Source organism: Aquarana catesbeiana, linkage group LG12, assembly GCF_042186555.1.
Source record: "Aquarana catesbeiana isolate 2022-GZ linkage group LG12, ASM4218655v1, whole genome shotgun sequence".
Classification (NCBI taxonomy): domain Eukaryota; kingdom Metazoa; phylum Chordata; class Amphibia; order Anura; family Ranidae; genus Aquarana; species Aquarana catesbeiana.
In genome coordinates this window covers 74,102,339-74,122,729 of record NC_133335.1, presented here as the reverse complement: position 1 = coordinate 74,122,729, position 20,391 = coordinate 74,102,339, and the positions used below count along the sequence as shown (strand labels likewise).

Genomic DNA, 20,391 nt, shown 5'->3' with positions numbered 1-20,391 from the left:
AGAGTTGAGGAGGCTTACCAGATGAGGTGGACCCAATGGGGCATACGCCGGATTGGGTCGGACAAAGCTTAGGTGGTGAGTGGCTGTATATACTCCAAGAAGGATGCGGTCTGACGAGTTTGTTGTATTCATCCAGATAATACCAGGAACTTGAGAGGTGTGCGCAATCTCCCGGATGTGGGAGGTCATGTAGATCTTAAGGAAGTGGTGGAGTGTTCCATAAGCAAACCCCTGGTTTCACAGTGACATCATCTGTGCAATTGCTGGTTGCAATGAGAGAGTCTGTTAGAGAATGTCTCTGTCTTCGCTTTCATTTAAACCATTATCTGAAAAGATACAGGGCTTTCTGGGTGGCATATGTATTGTTTCTCAACCAGAAATCCTGTGACCCCCTTGCTCAGGGAGGTCATACAGCACTGACTATTGACTTGTTTACAGTTTTATATGACATTGTTCAGCGCCACACTTTTTTGTTGTTTTTCCATTTTACACTTTGTTGGTCGTGTTGGCTGCTTCCTTGTCTTTCGTTTTAGGGTAGCTCAGAATTATTCTATATCTAGACCCTAAACATACAGCCAGAGATACAATGAAATGGTTTAGATCAAAGCATATTCATGTGTTAGAATGGCCCAGTCAAAGTCCAGACCTAAATCCAAATGAGAATCTGTGGCAAGACTTGCAAAATTGCTGTTCACAGACGTTCTCCATTTAATCTGTCAGAGCTTGAGCTATTTTGCAAAGAAGAATGGGCAAAAATGTCTCTAGATGTACAAAGCTGGTAGAGACATCCCCAAAAAGACTTGCAGCTGTAATTGCAGAGAAAGGTGGTTCTACAAAGTATTGACTCGGGGGGGCTGAATACAAATGCACAGCATACTTTTCACATATTTATTTGGAAAAAATTTGGAAAACCATTTATCATTTTCCTTCCACTTCACAATTATGTGCCACTTTGTGTTGGTCTATCGCATAAAATTCCAATAAAATACATTTACGTTTTTGGTTGTAACATGACAAATTGTGGAAAATATCAAGGGGTATGAATACTTTTTCAAGGCACTGCACTTCTTGTCCTAGGATGACAACTCTCTTCCTCCATAGATACAGTAGGACAAGAGAAAGTTGCCATCCTAGGACAACAAGTGTGTTACTGGAAGGATTACCAGGTCTATAAAGGGAAAAAGCACAAATAAATAAAAGGAATGTGGCCATCTGATCTAGGAATTGGTAAGCTGCAATACATTATTTTTTTCTTCTTGGGTTTATATACATTTCAAGTTTTTATTTTAAATGTCTTGAGGTCTGATTTTAAATTATTGCTCAATATAGAAGATTCGTTTGTGCTTATTCTGAGAGGTACATAACTATAATAGTGTGTGTTTTTATGTGTTAGTAACACATGTGAAATTTTATGTTAGTAACAATTGTAACAATTTTCTTTATTTCTTTGTGTAGAATTCCCCCAGGGAAAGTGCCATGGAGGCTGAAGGTGCTGAAATGCAAGATACTGTACAAACAGATAGCGGACAAGATGGACCCCCCACATCCTTGAATCCAACGAGCTCTGAAAACTTTTCTCAAGTCGTCTTCCCAAACATTCCGAATTCTTATCCCCCTAAAACTGATATCCTATGCAGCTTTCACAAAAGAAAAGACTTCACATCTGGCACCAAAGACTGGATAGGAATTTTTAAGGTAAGTTGATATGAAGTTTTACACTCACCGGCCACTTTATTCGTTACACCTGATCAATTGCTTTGTAACACAAATTGCTAATCAGCCAATCACATGGCAGCAACTCAATGCATTTAGACATCTAGACGTGGTGAAGACGACTTTGCTAACGTTCAAAACGAGCATCAGAATGGGGAAGAAAGGGGATTTAAGTGACTTTGAATGTGGCATGGTTGTTGGTGCCAGACGGGCTGGTCTGAGTATTTAAAAAACTGCTCATCTACTGGGATTGTCACACACAACCATCTCTAGGGTTTACAGAGAATGGCCTGAAAAAGAGAAAATATCCAGTGAGCGGCAGTTGTGTGGAGGAAAATGCCTTGTTGATGTCAGAGGTCAGAGGAAAATGGGCAGACTGGTTCGAGGTGATAGAAAGGCAACAGTAACTCAAATAACCACTCATTACAACCAAAGTATGCAGAATACTGTCTCTGAACACACAATACATCGAACCTTGAAGCAGATGGGCTACAGCAGCAGAAGACCACACTGGGTGCCACGCCTGTCAGCTAAGAATAGGAAACTGAGGCTACAATTTACACAGGCTCACCAAAATTGGATAAGAGAAGATTGGAAAAACATTGCCTGGTCTGATGAGTCTCGATTTCGGCTGTGACATTCAGATGGTAGGGTCAGAATTTGGTGTAAACAACATGAAAGCATGGATCCATCCTGCCTTCTATCAACGGTTCAGGCTGGTGGTGTAATGGTGTAGGGGATATTTTCTTGGCACACTTTGGGCCCCTTAGTACCAATTGAGCATTGTTTAAACACCACGGCCTACCTGAGTATTGTTGCTGACCATGTCCATCCCTTTATGACTACAGTGTACCCATCTTCTGATGGCTCCTTCCAGCAGGATAATGCACCATGTCACAAAGATCAAATCATCTCACCACTGGTTTCTTGAACATGACAATGAGATCACTGTACTCCAATGGCCTCCACAGTCACCAGATCTCAATCCAATAGAGCACCTTTGGGATGTGGTGGCACTAGAGATTTGAACCATGGATGTGCAGCTGACAAATCTGCACAACTGCATGATGCTATCATGTCAATATGGCTATGGGGGCACCCGAGCAGGTTCACTTTGGAGCAGTTGCTCCGTGTGTCCATTCACACACGGTGCGCAGCTTGCCCTGTCCCTGCTCTCTCCTCATTAGTTCACTGGCTGAGATTGACAGTAGCAGGAGCCAATGGCTACCAGTGCTGTCTCAGCCAATGAGGAGGGAGAGACCCGGGAGAGCTGAGGCTCTTGTGCACATTACTGGATCGAGATGGGGCTTAGGTAAGTTTTGAGCCTTTACAAAATCTTTTAAAAGTACGATAAGTTTAGAAAATGCTACTGACACTGGGATACATAGAAAAGGCACCCACATGGTTTGAATAAAGAAATACCATTAACCACTTGCTTACTGGGCACCTAAACCCCCCTCCTGCCCAGACCAATTTTCAGCTTTCAGCGCTGTCACACTTTGAATGACAATTGCGCGGTCATACAACACTGTACTCAAATGAAATTTTTATAATTTTTTTCACACAAATAGAGCTTTCTTTTGGTGGTATTAAATCACCACTGGGGTTTTTATTTTTTGCTAAACAAAAAAAAAAAAAATGTTTCATAGTTTGTTATAAAATTTTGCAAACAGGTAATTTCTCTCCTTCATTGATATGTGCTAATGAGGCTGCACTAATGGGCACTGATGGGCACAGATAAGGCTGCACTGATGGGCACAGATAAGGCGGTACTGATGGGCACAGATAAGGCGGTACTGATGGGCACAGATAAGGTGGTATTGATGGGCACAGATAAGGCAGTATTGATGGGCACAGATAAGGCAGCACTGATGGCCACTAATAAGATGGCACTGATGGGCCCTGATAGGTGTTACTAATAGGTACCCTGATAGATGGCACTGATAGGTAGCACTGATGGGCACTGGTAGGTGACACTGATGGGCACTGATGGGTGGCACTGTGGGCGCTGGTAGGTGGCACTGGCAGGTGGCACAGGTGGGCACAGTTGAGCTGGCGGCTGCTCTCCTTGATCGGGACTGATGGCCCTCTGACAGCCACCGGTGAACTTAAACTAGCAATAAACCCCAAAACAATAATTTTATATATTGTAGCTTACCAATCCTTAGATGCGGTGGCTGCATTCGTTTTCTTTTTTCCTTTATTTCAGATGGTGATCCGGAAAGTAACACACTTTCTGTCTTAGGGTGTCTCTACTCTGGATGGAGGAGCAACAAGGACACCCTTGGACAGCACCATTGTCAATCTGGGGAGAGTGTAGTGTTAGATTCGCTAATCTATATATAATATCCCCCCTCCCAGTACAAGTCCTCAACCCAAATTACCACTTCTTGCACAAATTCCCCCTCCCAGTACAAATCCTCTCTCCCCTTCTAGTACAACCCCCCCCCCTAGCAGAAATCCTCCCCCTTTTGCACAATTCCTCTTACCAATCCCCCCCATCACTCCTTACAGCATAAATCCACCCCCAGCACAGTTCCCCCCCCCCTCCCTCCAGGTCATATGGCCCCCCAGTGAAATGTTTTCTTCCCGAAACCCTAAAACAGACCTCAAACCAGTGTGGCTGAATACAGGGGGACATTTCTCCCCCTGACTCCTTATCTTCCTCTTTTACATGATACACATCAGAGTAAAGAGGTATCCTAGCTTCCCTTGGGTCTGATGTGTATTGTTGTTACTGGTATCCCTGGGGAGAAATACCAGCTGCTGCACAGGGGAAGATTGAAGTGTTAAAGTCCCAAGGCACCCTGCAGGCACTAGCACGCCCCTGCCAGGTGATTTTGTGGAGCCAAATGCCAATACTTGTTCTGGCGCGGGGCTTCGGGACACAACCAGGATCTGCGGGACCCCTGGGATTTTGATGAAATCTCTGAACAGCAGCTGTGCCAAGCGAGTGCCCCCCCCTGACATTACTATGCGGCAGGGCAGCCAGTCTGAGGATGTTTCCCTCTGGATCTCTGTTTACAGGAAGACAGAAGATTGAAATACAATTGCAGTTTAGCTGGTGGCTATCCTGGATGCATTATATTTGCCTTAAAGTGTGTAAGTCAGCATTCTTAATGTTTTTGAAGTAGGGAAGGTTAGGGACTCTCTTAGGTTTTTAATACTATCTGTGTTCCCATGGTATGGGATGATTTACCCTTCCTGTACAGGGCAAATCTTATAATGCAGGCACTTGTTCTGGTGACATAACATAACAGAGGAGACAAAGAGAGGTGCCAAGTAGCTGCCAATCGAAGTAGAACGATTTATTGTTAAAACATAAACTTAAAAGTAAGTACACTCACAATAGACTTTTGGGTAACAGGCAGTATGGTGCAGGGTGTGTTCTCGGATAATCCTGTCAGTGGACGCCATGGAGAGAGAGCTGTCAAGCTCGAAGAACAACCTGTCAACCCAAAGGGTGTGTGGCCAATCTGGGCGTGTTTTGGGGGCAAGCCTCGCTTCCTTCCTCAGCTGTTCTGGTGACAGATGGATAAAAGAGAACTTTCCTTCATGTTGGAGAAATTTTCTCTACCTTCCTGTTGTGTCTATAAGTCATAAAGTAAAGTCAAATTTCCCTATTATAGCAAGGATAAACCTCTGCGCTACCTCATTATCATATAAAGTGACTTGTGTGCGTGAGTATGTGTGCAAATAGCCTAAATATGCTGCAGACACCCACTGTGTTCCCACTAGTAGTATTGATATGTAGGTATTGTCAGGGTTGGGATCTCAGCCCTTCCTTCTCTGTGCTCAGATTGCTCAGCTGTTCGGTTAATTGCCAGTACTCATCGTTCCACAGTAGCTCACTTGTTGATCATCTCCTGTCTGTCAGCCAAGCCCACAGCCAACCCCTAATGGCTATTTAAACTGCCTGGTTCATTTCTTGAATGCCTTCGCCTTGGTCAACATTTCTAGAGACTCTGCTGTGTTCCCGTTGAAGACTTGCCTGGCTGACGTCCCTTCTGGTTCCTGATCCTGTCTGCTTCCTCTGACTATGCTGATCTCTGGCTTCCTGATTTCCTGGCTTGTTCTGACTACCCGATTTGGTTACCGAACCCTGGCTATGTTTTGTCTCGTTTACCAGTTGTACCATTTTAACCATTTTATGAAATGGTGTGATTTTTACTGCATTTTCTGTCTCCGTCTGATTCATGGTTTTTGACAGGTATAAACGGTGTTGCGCAAACTCACTTATAAACAGTATAGTGCATAATATAAATCTCAAGTAGTATCAATGTAAACATATATCAAACAATTCAAATTATAAACTGCATAATAATAGTTGTCCAAAACAAAATACATATGTGATGATAAAGTGTGTATTAGTTCATTTTCCATTGGTGACATCTACTTTCTTCAAGAGATGAAAGCTGCGTGTGTAAACGCGCAAATATAAGTTGTGTGCTTCCACTCCCGCACTCTCTCCTTACACGGCCGCGTCTCCGGGTACTACACTATGGGAGATAATTTTGTCTCACCCTAACATATGGATAAGTGCCTTAAAGGAATCACAACCCAACACATCTGATCCAGGACCAGGCTCATATCGGTGGATCATGACCCAAGGATGTTATTGTAATCAAAAGGCGCAGTTGATTCACCTTACAAGGAGGTGAGAGTCCTGTGAGCACATTGGTGTCACAAGGAGGTAGAAGCACACCACTTATATTTGCACGTTTACACACGCAGTTTTCTTCTCTTGAAGAAAGTGGATGTTATCGTTGGAAAATGAACTAATACACACTTTATCATCATATATTTATTTTGTTATGGACGGCACTATTATTATGCACTTTATAGTTAATGAATTGCTTGATATATATTTACATTGATACTATTTGAAATGTATGTTATGCACTATATATAAATTTCCCTATTGTAACACAGAAAGCAAAAAAAAAAAAGAAAAAAACACAAAAAAGCAAAACAAGACCGGTTTATTCTTCCCTACTCTATCCAGGACTAAAAAGAAAATGTTTAGTTATACATATATTTTAGGCTTGTGAAAATTCTAGTTGCTTAGCTGTTATGCCGCGTACAGACGATCAAAATTTCCGACTACCAAACAGTGGATTTATTTCCAATGGATGTTGTCTCAAACTTGTCTTGCATACACATGGTCGCACATATGTTTTCGGAAATTCCGATCGGCAAGAACGCGCTGACCTACAACACGTACGACGGGACTAGAAAAAGGAAGTTCAGTAGCCAGTGCAGCTCCTCTGCTTGATTCCAAGCATGCATGGAATTTTGTTCGTCGGAATTGTGTACACACGATCGGAATTTCCGACAACGGATTTTGTTGTCGGAAAATTTGAGATCCAGCTCTCAAATTTTTGTTGTCGGAAATGTCAGAAAATGTCAGATGGAGCCTACACACAGTCGGAATTTCCGACAACAAGCTCATATCGAACATTTGTTGTCAGAAATTCCGACCGTGTGTTCGCAGCATTATACTGAGAATCAGAGTGCAGTTCAAGGAAGTCAGGACACCTTTATCTGCATACGTGTTCCAGATTAGTGACTCAAAGTATTGAAGAAATATGCTCAGATGACTGCCAGGCAAGTAATATTTGCAGACTGAGAAGACATCAGTTACAGTTCCATGCTTCTATCAGAAAATGTTTCCTTTGAAACCCATCTCCAGGATTCCCACCTTCTTATCCACTATGGTTCTTCTGATAAAGAAGGTGTGAGGGGTCTGGGCACCATGCAAATAAGTAGCAGGCAAACGTGTCCAGTCTCAGGGTCAGGAAATCAAGAGAATATGCATGAAAGCAATGACTATGGTAGTAAGTATCTTTTTTAAGAAGGCTAAGAGGAATACAGTATATTCTTGCCAATACACATGTTAAATTTGAAAGTTTCCCAGATTTGAGCTTTAACATCTACCTGGATCTTTATGAACAATTTTGTAGATTTTCCTGTTTTCAAGTTTAATCATGCAGCCGTCTGCTATGTGTATATCTAATATTGTCATTTGTTTACGGATTTTTTTTTCCTTTAGGTTGGATGGCAAAACACAAAAGAATATTACACGTGGGTTTCATTATCAACAAGTGTGGAAAACCAAGTACTATTCAAAGGTCAGAATCTTTTCTTAGGAATCTTTGCTAAAACGCACAATCTCTCCCCATGTAAACTTCTGGATGATTTCACAACCACGTAGTGCACTTTATACTCTGCAATCACATCTCATGCTTCATCTGATCAAATATTGCTAGTGTGGCTTCTTTTTATTGCTGTGTTCCCTTGGAGAGACTCTACCCCCCCCCCCCCCCATTCCTCATTGAGATAAGAACTAAGGGTAAGGCCCCTTTCACACGGCACCTCCGCTAAGAGGAATTTCCCTGCTCAGCAGGGGATCTCTCCGCTGATCTCCAGTGAGCTGGCAGATGACTAGTCCCCGTTATGCAGAGCGGACAAGGACACAGTTCCACTCTCCTCTATGGGGCAATCAGATGGAAGCGGACCGCCTGTCCGTTTCCATCTGATACCATCCGATCCAAACTGCCGGACGGATGGGGAATAGGACCACCATCCCTCTTTTTTTGGCGAACAGGATCGGATGGGATGGCGGCTGGTGTCAGCAGACATGTGTCCGCTCACATCCACTGCTCCATAGAAGAGACTGAAGGGTCCATTCAGGTCCACCTGAAAAACTGACAGGAGGACCTGATCAGACAGCCCTGTGAAAGGGGCCTACATCTACAGGGAAACACAGTTTCAAAGTGGTAGAAAGAGTCAATGCAAAAAGGGCCCTTAGGTGGTTCATTTGGCTGAGATGTCCGGTGTGGTTGTTCAAAGGATAGGCTCGTCTGTTTTAGTAAAACTTCCAATTACTTTACTTCACTGTATTATTTGGTGAAATAAACTAATGGGATGTTTTACTAAAGCAGGTAAGTCGTGCCTATCCTTCGAACAACCACATTGGGCGCCTCTGCCAATCAAAGGGCCCTTTCTGATTTTTTTCTACCACTTCATTCTCCCACCTGAGAACCCCCAAAGAGCACCCAGGATGAGAATGACCACACTGACCCTGCGTAGAGACAGGTTTTCCCCACCTGTGCACTAGGAAGGCCGTGTGTTCCCCCTTAGCTGGGTGACCACAGCCTCAATAGTTGTAAGTACATTTTGACCTTTTTTCCTTTTATTGTGGAAGCACTGCATTCTTGTTTTTGAATTATTCTGCTATACTATAAGAGCTCTTCCGTCTCCCTCTCTTTTCTTTTTTGGTGCAAAATCTGAGCTTTACCAGGAACCCCTGTCCAGCTCCTCAGGATCCTTCAGTCATTGTTTTACCACCACACCCCAGACCTGACACAGTGTTTTAGTAGAATTGTGAAAGGGTAATAATTGCTATTTTTCCATGGGAATGTTTTTCCTGACTTCCTGCCCTAGCGACATCCTTTCATCAAGACAGGAAATTTGAATAAATCTCAATAGGTGTACAGATGGCAAAAAAATAAAAGCTGACAGGTGTTCTACCTCACTACAATTCTCTCCGTCTCTTAAAAATGCACTCCTTTTGATCTTGTTAAATCTTCTTGTTGCAAGTAACCTTGAAGTATATTTGTTAAATGTGTTCCTAGGAATATGTAGGGCAAGTTTTCTGCAGCACAGAAACTTTGAGCAGTACAGAATGATAGGAGAGAAGGCCACAAGCCTATTTAATAACAAATGTGAGAGTTTGCAGAATCTGGGGAGCGAAGGTGATGGCTGCCTGACTCCTCAGCTCTGCGCCGTCGGAACACACACGCCGGCCTAACACACAGCACAAAGACAGACAGAACGCAGCCCCCCCCCCCCCCCCCCGGGCTCCAGATCACATCAGGCCGCCTCTGGTAATGCACAGAGCGGCCAAAAACAAGCCTAAAAGCTGGCATTCTCATAGGCCCTCTCTGGACGCAGGCAGGGGCAGAAGCAGGATGGCGCCCGACCTGCCGGAGCCAGAGGATGCCACACAGCTCTCCACAGAGGACCCAGCATGACAGCTTGCACCAATTCCCCACGGACCTGGTGAATCCTCTCCCTGTAGACCTGGACAATCTGCTGGCCAAGTTCCGCAGTATAGTGCGGGATGAGATTACCGCGGCCTCCCGTAAGCTCTCCTCAGACATGGTGCGGGGCCTTAAAGAGATAGGCCACCGCACTAATCAACTAGAGCAGCGTATGGATCTGACCACTACAGTGCTGGAGGGTCATGAGGAAGAGGTGGATAAAATGTCAGCGGAGATCGAATCCCTAAAGGACAAATTGGAAGATGCAGAAAATGGGGCCCGCAGGGATAACCTCCGCATCCGCGGTATCCCAGAAGATATTATGGACCTCCAGGGCACAGCTACTGCCTTTTTCCAAGAACTGGCCCCCGGGATCCCAGTGGACAGGTTGGAATTCGACCGAATTCATCGATCCCTGGCCCCCAAGCCCGCAGACGGTCCCCTGAGGGATGTTGTTATTAAATTCCACTACTACCACACAAAAGAAAAACTTTTCTGCTAGGGAACAGCAACCCCACTCCTTCCAAGGTTACCCCCTTCAGCTGTTTGCTGACCTCTCGCCGGTCACAATCGCCAGACGGAGAGGCCTCAAACCCTATCTCCAAATACTGCAAGCTCAGGGGATCAGATACAGATGGGGGTTCCCGTTCAAGCTATCCTTCTCCCACCTGGGATGCTAGTTTCACGCTACATCCCCGTCAGAGCTGAGACGCCACTTTCAGGAATTACAGCTGGACCTGCCCCCGTCTTCACCAGATACTCCGTCCTCTTCTACTAGACCTGGAACCTCACGGCCTCCTCGCCAATCCATCCAAGCTTCCCAAGCCTCTCAACCCGGGTCACAGGCACTGCGAGACCAGCAGGCTCAACGCTTTCACAAAGCCAACAACGACTGAAGCCGTTTCTTCGGTATCTTCGTGTGGTCTTGTTTCCCCTGCTGCCAGGCCCCCTTCCGTGACCGATGTACTTGGTTTTACTGTCAACTTTGCTCCTGGAACATTACGGTACGTGTTGTTGCTATTGTTTCTCTGCTATATCTGTTCCCGGTCCTGAGACTGGCTCCAGTAATGAAGCTAACCATTCCGCCATAGGCCGCCCCACCTGAGAGATGGCGGTCAGGGATCTTGACTTCATCACCCATGCTCTAAGCAAGGACACGGACACCAGATGTTTTCCCTATCTTCTCCCACGCAGCAAGATTTATGATGTCCGGAGCATATTTACTGATCTACCCCCCCCCCCCCCCAGTGTGTTGCTTGTGTTCAAATTTTCCCCATTGACTCTGGGAATGTCAAAAAGTAGGGGGGCAAAGTTCTCCTTGAAGGGATCATCGGTTAACCAATTAGGTTGTGGCCTTCACCGCTGCTCCGAGGTTCTCCGCCCCTGTTTAAAAGGGTGGAGAAACAATCGGTCGGGTGGGGCCAGGTGGGAGCGCCTGGCTGCCCGGAGATGACGAGCCTTTAGCCGTCGTCTTCAGGTACCTGGGGGTCCCATGCAGTTATAATGTTAAATGTTCTATAAAGGTCTCAAGTTAGTAGCACTGTTTCAGCTGGTTCTTGTTAATTGTGTTTTTAGAATGTTACTCGATTCTGTGCTAAAGATTTTCTTTGTTTCTTAGTCAAATGTATTGTTTTATAACAGGCCGGTGGTTCCGATGGACCACTGCTCCCCCCATGTGTTGCATTTGACTAAGACGATGGTCTTGGCCAATGTCCCACTCCATTGTGGACCCCACCGTCCACAAAGTGTTGCATTTACGCTTGTAATGCTTACTCTACTTCATGTTCTCCTTGATACTCTCAAATCTTATGTCTTGTTCTCCCATTCCCCCTCTCTCTTAGTTTTCTCTCTTCTCCACCTCTTCAACTCTCCCTCTCGGGCCCCGGGATGTCTGATTGGAACGTTTTGTAGCACCACAGCTCTGATCCCATGAACCTCCACTGGCTCTCCCTGAATGTTCAGGGCATGAATTCTCCCCAGAAATGGGTCAAAGTTTCCAAATATCTTAAACAACAAAAAATTGATATTGCCTGTTTGCAGGAAACCCATTTTTCCTCCTCCTCTCACCCCAAAATATTTTGCGGCAGATTACCCCATGTTTATCTGGCTAATGGCCCTACTAAACAGAGGGGTGTCATGATAGCCATCCGTAAAACGGTCCCATTTACTTGCAGTAAACAAATAGCAGACCCAAATGGTAGATATCTACTCCTCCAGGGCAATATTCAAGATAATGAAGTCACCATCATGAATTACTATGCCCCGAATAAGAATCCAGGGCCCTTCCTGACTCATATCTGCTCCCTATTGAAGTCACACCAGAAGGGCACCCTCCTGCTGGCTGGCGACTTTTAACGTGACACTGAACCCTTCTCTTGACAATTACCCATCGGACCACAAGCTCCCCTCCCAGGCTGCAAAAATATTCAACAGTGCCCTCCAAGCTCACGATTTAGTAGATGTCTGGTGGGAGTCCCACCCCCTGAGCAGGGATTACACTCACTACTCTCATCCTCATCATTCTCTTTCTAGAATAGACCACATGTTTGTATTACTGAAACATCTCCCTCTAATAGACTCGGTCACTATTCTTGCTGCCCTGTGGTCTGATCATGACCCCAGCTTGATGGTTTTTCATTCTTTGCTGAGCAAACCGCAACGCCCCCCTTGGGTCATGAACGACTCTCTCCTTTCTTTTAAAGAGATCCTTAATGACATTCACAAGACTTCGGTGGAATATTTTAAACTTAATGCCGGGTCAGTTTCATCCCTGATTACATTATGGGAGGCATATAAGGCGGTCCTTCGGGGCCACGTTATCCGCCTTGTATCTAAACGCAAAAGGGAACGGGTACAGGCCCGCCGTAGCTTAGAACAACAATTGGAGGCTTTATCAGCGACCTTCAAAAAATACCCCACCCCTGCCAACCGCAGTCTCTTGGACAAAGCCCGTACAGACCTAGACTTATGTTTGACTGACGAAGCGGAATGCACCCTATGCTGGGCCTGACAAAAGTGGTATGTCAAAGCCAATAAACCCAATGCAATGCTAGCTAACAGACTACGCACCTTTACCCCAAAATGTACCCCCATTGCTTTGCGCACCAGACATAACATCTTCACGGGCAACCCTCAAAGGGTTTTAGATGAATTTATATATCGTCTTAGTAAACTTTACTCTGTCCCCGAAAACTCTTCCACCCAGGGCCTTGATTCCTTTCTGACAAAACTATCCCTACCTTCCTTAACTGAACCCCACACGTCCCTTATGGATCGGTACATACAAGTCTCGGAAGTTCTTCAATGCATTAAAGAGTTGAAGGTGGGTAAAAGACCGGGCCCAGATGGCTTTACAGCCTTATACTATCGAAAATTGGCAGACGTCATTGCCCCCTATTTGACAAACATGTACAATTTAGTTAAGAAGGGCCAACCCTTCACATCCGACCTGCTGACGGCTAACATCGTATTGATCCCCAAACCTGACAAGGACCATTCCTCCTGGGCTAACTTCAGGCCGACCTCTTTAATCAATATAGATATGAAAATCTTGACAAAGATCTTGGCTAATCGCCTTAACTCCTTTCTCCCACGCCTAATAAAAAAAGACCAGGTAGGCTTTGTCCCAAGGAGGCAAGCTAGTGACGCCATCTCACGTCTCCTCCAAATACAGCACATTGCTCATCATAGGTTAAACTAATTATCTTACCTGGGGATTAAACTTACCTCAAGATACTCTGGCCTTTACCAAGCCAACTTCCCTTCACTTTTTGGGAAGCTGACAGCTATGCTCACCTCCTGGTCTACCCTCCCGTTGTCCTGGTTCGGGAGAATAGCAACCATCCGCATGACCTACCTCCCAAAGCTGCTTTATTTTTTTCAGGTCTTACCGGTTCACGTCCCCCCACATCATATTTATACATTAGCGTATAATCATGAAGTTTATCCGCAGGATCAACGGTGGCCTCTCGCTCCCTAACTTACACGCTTACTATGCAGCAGCGGCTATTGCTCCATTGTCCCATCTCCACGAGAAACAGCAAATGCCGTTATGGGCCACCATTGATCTAGTGGACTCCCACCCGATACCATTGGCCTTGCTCCCCTGGCTCCCTCGAGCCCATCGCCCAAATAATATTGGCCCATGCCTGGCCCACTCACTCTAGTTGTGGGACTCGGTTAAATATTCGGCGGGCCTGATCTCTCCCCACCTCCCCCTACTCCACTTTCTTCAGTGTCCACTATTCTCACCAGGATGCGACAACCCATGGCAATTTACATGGTGGACTGAGAATGGCTTTGTGGATGTTCACTCCATGTTTACACCTACTAAGATTATCCCATACACATCCCTACAATCCTCCCATGACATCCCCCTTAGGGAATACTATAGTTATATCTAAATCCGACATTTCCTTCAACAACTTACCAAGTCTCGACCAACCCCTTACACGTTAACCCCCTTTGAGAGCCTTTGTAGATCACGGCCCCAGTCCTCGGGTTTAATCTCCTTAGTATATGCTGCCATAATAGGCTCTAAAAAAAACACCTTTTGAGGTCATATCAACTCCAGTCAACTCCAGTGGGAGGCAGAATTAAGAAGACAACCAGAGGGAGCCAGAGGATTGGCAGATCATGACTATCGCATTGTCTAAATGCTCCAAGAATGTACTCTTTTTGGAGAATGCTTACAAAGTGCTCTATAGATGGTACTATACCCCGGCCAGACTGGCGAGCTTTATTCCATCATATCCCCCCTTATGTTTCCGTGGGTGTGATCAGGAGGGTACAATGGCACATATTTGGTAGACATGCCCCAAGGTGAGCAGATTGTGGATCAGAATTTATGCACTTCTTCGTAACCTCTTTAGTACAACCATAAGAAGAGACCCATATGAGGCACTACTGGGGAAGCCAATCACGGAACTCCTACGTCCAGAATGCCAACTGGCGTCACGTATTTTTACTGCAACTAAATTGACCATAGCAAAATCCTGGAAAACCCTGGCCCTCAGCTTCGAAGCAGTTAAAAATCGTGTAAATTATATTATGGTTAATGAGAACAGTCGTGTTATTGGATACCCATGACAAATTCCTCCGGACATGGCAACCCTGGGTGACGTATATACACCCATCTCGATTCGATCCAGCACTGCTCTCGCTTTAACATGCCTCCAATCTCCACCCAGGGGCCCCCCCTTCTTCTCCTTACACCTTTTTACCTCTCTGTACTATCCTTCTTTCCTCTTCTTGACTTTCCATATCTACTTTGTTTTCCTTTCTACCCACTCCAATTCTGTACTCCTTTGTTTTCTACATCCTCTTTTTTTTTCCTGATTTTCCAACCCACAGGTTAGTCTCTGTTGGGAATGGATGCTAGCTGAGAAAATCCCCCCTTTTTTTTTTTTCCTTTTTCTCTTATTATCGCATACAGCAACATGCTATCTGGTCTCACATACATTACATGGGACTCGGTAAGCTAAAGTACATGCAATTGTAGTTAAACGTGTTATTATGATCTCGGGGTCCGCCGGGCTTATGTGATAGTACCTGAACTCTCAGGAAATGGTGCAATTCTCCAGGTCCCCAACAATTAGCTTTTTGATAACTGAAATGTATGCAATGAACGTTTACATAACGTGTCCACCACAGTTTTTTGTATTCATTTATTGATGTGTATTTTCAATAAAACCCTTTGTACGAGAGTTTGCAGAATCTGGTTGTCATATATCTCATGGGATTCGATTCTAACCCTTTCCTACTCTATCCAGGTAAGCTTAGTTCTGGCTGCAGTTGAAATGTAGCATTAGCACAGCCTTTCTCAACCTTTACAACATGGAGGAACTCTTGAAATAACTTTCAATTCTCAGGCAACCCCTGCTAATAATTACTATTCAATTCACACTACATTCCTGTGATGGTCAGTAGGAAGAATGCTCCTTACATTTGTGGCCAGTGGGAATAATCTCATCCTTACAGATAGCTAAAAAATAATTGTTGTCAGCGGTTACTCATCTACATAGAAACATAGAAGCACAGAAAATTGTGGGCACAAAAAAAGACTGCTCTTTTTTTTCAGTTTTTTTTTTAAATTGTATACATGTTTTGTTCTTGTTTTTTTTTTGTTAACTTTTTTGTCTGAGTATAGCTCTGTTTGTCCCAAGCACGCTTGAAATCACTTACTGTTGACTGACTCACTAGCCCGGCTGGAAGTTTATTTCAAACATCAACTACCCTTTCAGTAAAATAATACTTTCTAAGATTTGTTTTGAACTTCCCTCCAGTTAGTTTGAGGTCATGTCTCCGTGTTCTTGATTTTGATTCCATTGAAAATATTGCTCTCTTGAAACCCTATTGACCCCCTTGATGTTCAGTCATGTCCCCCCTTTCCCTTGTTTCCTCCAGACTGTACATATTAGGTTCCTGAAGTCGCTTTTGATAAGTCTTATCCCTCACAACTTTCACCATTTTTGTTACCCGTCTCTGGACTTGTTCTATCCTATCAATATCTTTTTGTAAGACCCCTTTCACACTGAAGCAGTTTTCAGGTGTTTTAGCGCTAGAAATAGTGCCTGAAAAGCACCTGAAAACTCCTTCCCATCCATTTGCATGAGTGGTTTCACACTCAGGTGGTGCGCTTGCGGGACGTTAGAAAAAGTCCTGCAAGCAGCATGTTTGGGGCGAGTTTGGAGCGCTGTTAAAAGAGATCGCCCCTGCCCATTGAAATGAATGGGCAGCACTTCCGAAGCGCCTTAAGAGATTAGAAAGTGCCGCAAAACGGGTGGTTTTTGGATTTTGTTTTTTTTTTGTATGTCACGTGACCTTAAAAAAAACCACCCCGTTAAGCGCTGCAAAAGTGCCGCTAAAGCACCGCAAAAATGACCTTCGCTTTAGCGCTGTTTTAGCGGCGCTTCAGTGTGAAAGGGGTCTAAGTGGAGTCTCCAAAACTGGACACAGTATTCAAAGTGAGGTCTCACTAAAGATCTATATAGGGGAATCAGAACCTCCTTACTCCTGCTGGTGATCCCTTTGGTGAAGCATTCTAGAATTCTTTTTGCTTTCCCCACTGTCTGGTCACACTGTTTGCTCATTTTGCAATCATCTGAAATAAATACCCCCACATATTTTTCCTCTGTAGTGCTGGCCAACACTGTACCCCCAATGTTGTACTCTCTCAGGGGATTCTCTTTCCCTAGGTGCATTATTTTAAATTTAGAAACATTGAACTGCAGTTTCTACTGTTTTGATCAGTCTTCCAGCAATGCCAAATCATGTTCCATATGTTACAGAAACCTCCTGGGATATTAACCCTATTACACGCCTTTGTGTCTTCAGCAAAAAGACATACCTAGACAGGACCCAGTACGGAGCCTTGTGGTACACCACTAGTGACTGTTCTCTGTCCGAGTGAACACCATTTACAACCACACTCTGGTATTTATCCTTTAGCCAACTACATATCCACTGAGCCACCCAAGGCTTAAGTCCTTGCTTGTACATCTTTTGTATTAGATCATTATGTGAAACTGTATCATATACCTTGCTGAAATTAAGATATTGTATGCTATGTCCACAGCACCACCCTGGTCCAAAACATCGGAGAAGCAGAAGTTGCTCATTGCTCAAGGAACCCCTACCAACCTCTGGGGGAACTCTAGGGTTCTACAGAACCCTGGTTGAGAAAGATTGCATGAGCAGATCACTAACAGATTTTACTTTGTGTTTAGTGTTACTCTTTCACAGCAAGGAAAGCTGTTTCATAGATATTCAAAATTATAGGTGAAAAAAAAAGTTTTGAACAGAAGCCATCAGGTGCATGCTATAGCTTTATATCTTGTATTAATTCCAGTTTTGTGTAAATTTAGCTCGACCATCATTAATAGAATCTGTGTTAAAGCCCAGATAATAACATGAGGCCCTCTCTTGCAGCCTATTATCTGCCCAAGGATGATGAAGACTATCAGTTCTGCTATGTGGACCAGAATGGAGATGTTCGAGGAGTCAGCATCCCTTTCCAGTTTAAGGAGGATGATAAGGAAAATGAAATTGTGATAGTGGCAACAGTGGTTTGTTTTCAACGTTTAAAACTATTTATACATGTCATACACATGGCAAATAATCAGTCTTTGGGCTTCAGAATACAGTATGCATTCAGGTGCTTCGGAGTTGCTTTAATTTGCTTTTGAGTTGCTCAAAAAATAGCTTTTATATGTTTTGAGGTGAGTTTGCATTCACATTCATTTGTATGGGAAAGATGAGAGCTCAGATCATAACAAAAGCCCGTGCACATGAACCCATCAGACTTAGCAAGCATTTAGAGAAGACCAGCAGTTTTCTTGAAGACATGTAGGCTCCCTTTTAAAAGTCTTCTGGGAGTAGTAAGCACAGACCTGAGTACGGTAAGGCAAACTGTAGTGTTAGACAAGCTTTAGCCAGCTTTGACAGCCATAAAATCTTTCAAAATGCTTTCTAAAAGCTTGTTTGAAGCTACAGCTGTTGACCACTTGAGTCCCAGGTGCCCTTTTAAAATGTTGTTGGGATAGTAGCTGTTAATTCCAAGTCTGTTCTAGGTCTTGTGTTGACAGGTTTTTATTCTCTTCAAGTGGGTTTTGCATTCCTATACATGTCAATGAGAACAACCCATTTAACCAGTTCCAACCAAGGCTAATTCTAACATTTCTCTCCTACATGTAAAAATCTGTATTTGTTTACTAGAAAAATACTTAGAACCCCCAAACATTATATATATGTTTTTTTTAGCAAAGACCCTAAAGCAGTGTTTCTCAACCTTTTATCAGTCAAGGCACCCTTTAAAATGATGCACAATCTCGAGGCACCCCATTCTAAAATGCAAAATACTAAACTAATAGTTAAGCATAACACACCAAGATCCACACATAGGACAGCCAATACGATTTATTCTTCCAAAGCAAATACACCTTTGCACACTGGTACTGACTCGTATTTCAATGGTTCTCTCCCTCACTTAACAAATGTGTCCCTAGTGCTGATGTGCAGGCACCCAACGCCCTCCTTATCAACCAATGATGTCACTGGTTCTTAAGGCGCTGGCAGCTGGAAGGTTGTAATGGTGCACAATTAAAACCCGTGGCTTTGTGTAAACAAACGCAGGCTTGATCCACCCACTGCCTTGTACACAATTTTTCTGCAATTTTTAGGCATTTTGTCAAGGCACACCTTAAGGCGCCCTGGTTAAAAAAGGGAGCCCTAGAGGATAAAATGATGGGTGTTGCAATTTTGGATTTTACACTGTATTTGCGCTATTTTTCAAACGCAATTTTTTGGGAAAAAATACAATTTAATGATTTTTTTGCACACAAACACTATATAATACCCATTTTGTTAAAATATAAAAGATGATGTTACGTCGAGTAAATAGATACACAACATGTCACGCTTTAAAATTGCGTACATCTGTGGGACACCAAACTACAGTACCTAAAAATCTCTATTAACAACGATTTAAAGGCCTTTACAGGCTTCCAGTTTAGAGTTACACAGAAGGTCTGGAGCTAGTACCACACATGTGTGGTGCGATCACTGTTTATATATGCACGCCAGACTTGCGTATGCGCTCTCGTTTACACGTAAGCACGGGGGGCAGGGGTACTTTACATTTTTTTAAATTATTTGTTTTATTCAAAACTTTTTTTACACTGTCTCTTTAACTTTTTTAAAATCAACTTTATTGCTTTCATAAGGGATGAACAAAACGTGAAAGCATGGGCTGTGACAGGTCCTCTTTATGGAGAGATCTGGGGTCTATTAGACCCCAAATCTCATCTCTGGGCTCTAATGCAGCTGACCAGACACAAACTGGTGTGATTGGCTGCTTCCCTGGCCGGTAAAGGCCAGGTAAACAAAGAACCAAAACTGGAAGTGGAGAAATCCTTGTCGCTTCCAGTTTCTGGGGTCACAGAGAGGGAGGAACAATGTCAGTTCCTCTCTCTCTCTGTAGTGCTGTTGTCGCCGCCCGGGCTCCGTGATTGGAGGGCAGTGCCCGGGAAAGGCAGTTGCGGGAAGGGGGGACCCCCATTCCTTCACCAGCAGAAGTGATCCACTGGCTGTTCAGCTACTTTAATCACTTCTGCCTAAAAGAGAACTGGCAGCTGAAAATTTTCATACCAGGATGATGACTACTTCAACCCGAGGACATCATATGAAGTCATATGACGTCAAGGTGGCCAACTGCGGGTCAGAAGCACCTTTCAAATTCTGAATGATCCCAGAAGCATCACCAACTGATTGTATTTCCAAATGACACCGTAGCGCTAGGAAATTCATAAGGACTGCTGTAGTATGGACCATTAAAATCACTTCTTAACACGTCCTGGTAGCCTGCGCCAATGCTGCCCTCTTCAGAGTGGGAAATCTTTATATCAAACAAAGAAATCAAAAGAATGCAAAGGCCTAGGGCATTACCAGATAAAACTATATTCAAGAGATGACAAGTGATGAATGCATACTCACAAAAGCCAAAGGCAATTACAGCAGTAAAAACTAGACCCAAATGACAGGGTAGCCCTCATAAGGTTATGCATCGACATGACCCTAGCATCCCTAAGACTTGCCAGCTAATGCATTAAAAGGAACAAACCCTCTTAATCAGAGT

The 20,391-nt window shown here is 44.0% G+C and overlaps 1 protein-coding gene across 5 annotated transcripts in view; it reads left to right on the top strand.

Annotated features, from left to right (window-relative positions):
- CALCOCO2 (calcium binding and coiled-coil domain 2) overlaps window positions 1-20,391 on the top strand; it is a 137,349-nt gene that overhangs the window by 30,187 nt on the left and 86,771 nt on the right. For all 5 annotated transcript variants that reach the window (XM_073608053.1, XM_073608050.1, XM_073608054.1 and 2 more), the window contains exons 2-4: window positions 1,456-1,695; window positions 7,766-7,844; window positions 17,688-17,824. In XM_073608053.1, coding sequence (XP_073464154.1) covers window positions 1,477-1,695; window positions 7,766-7,844; window positions 17,688-17,824 — 435 coding nt within the window. In that variant the 5' untranslated portion in view covers window positions 1,456-1,476. The remainder of the gene's footprint in view (window positions 1-1,455; window positions 1,696-7,765; window positions 7,845-17,687; window positions 17,825-20,391) is intronic.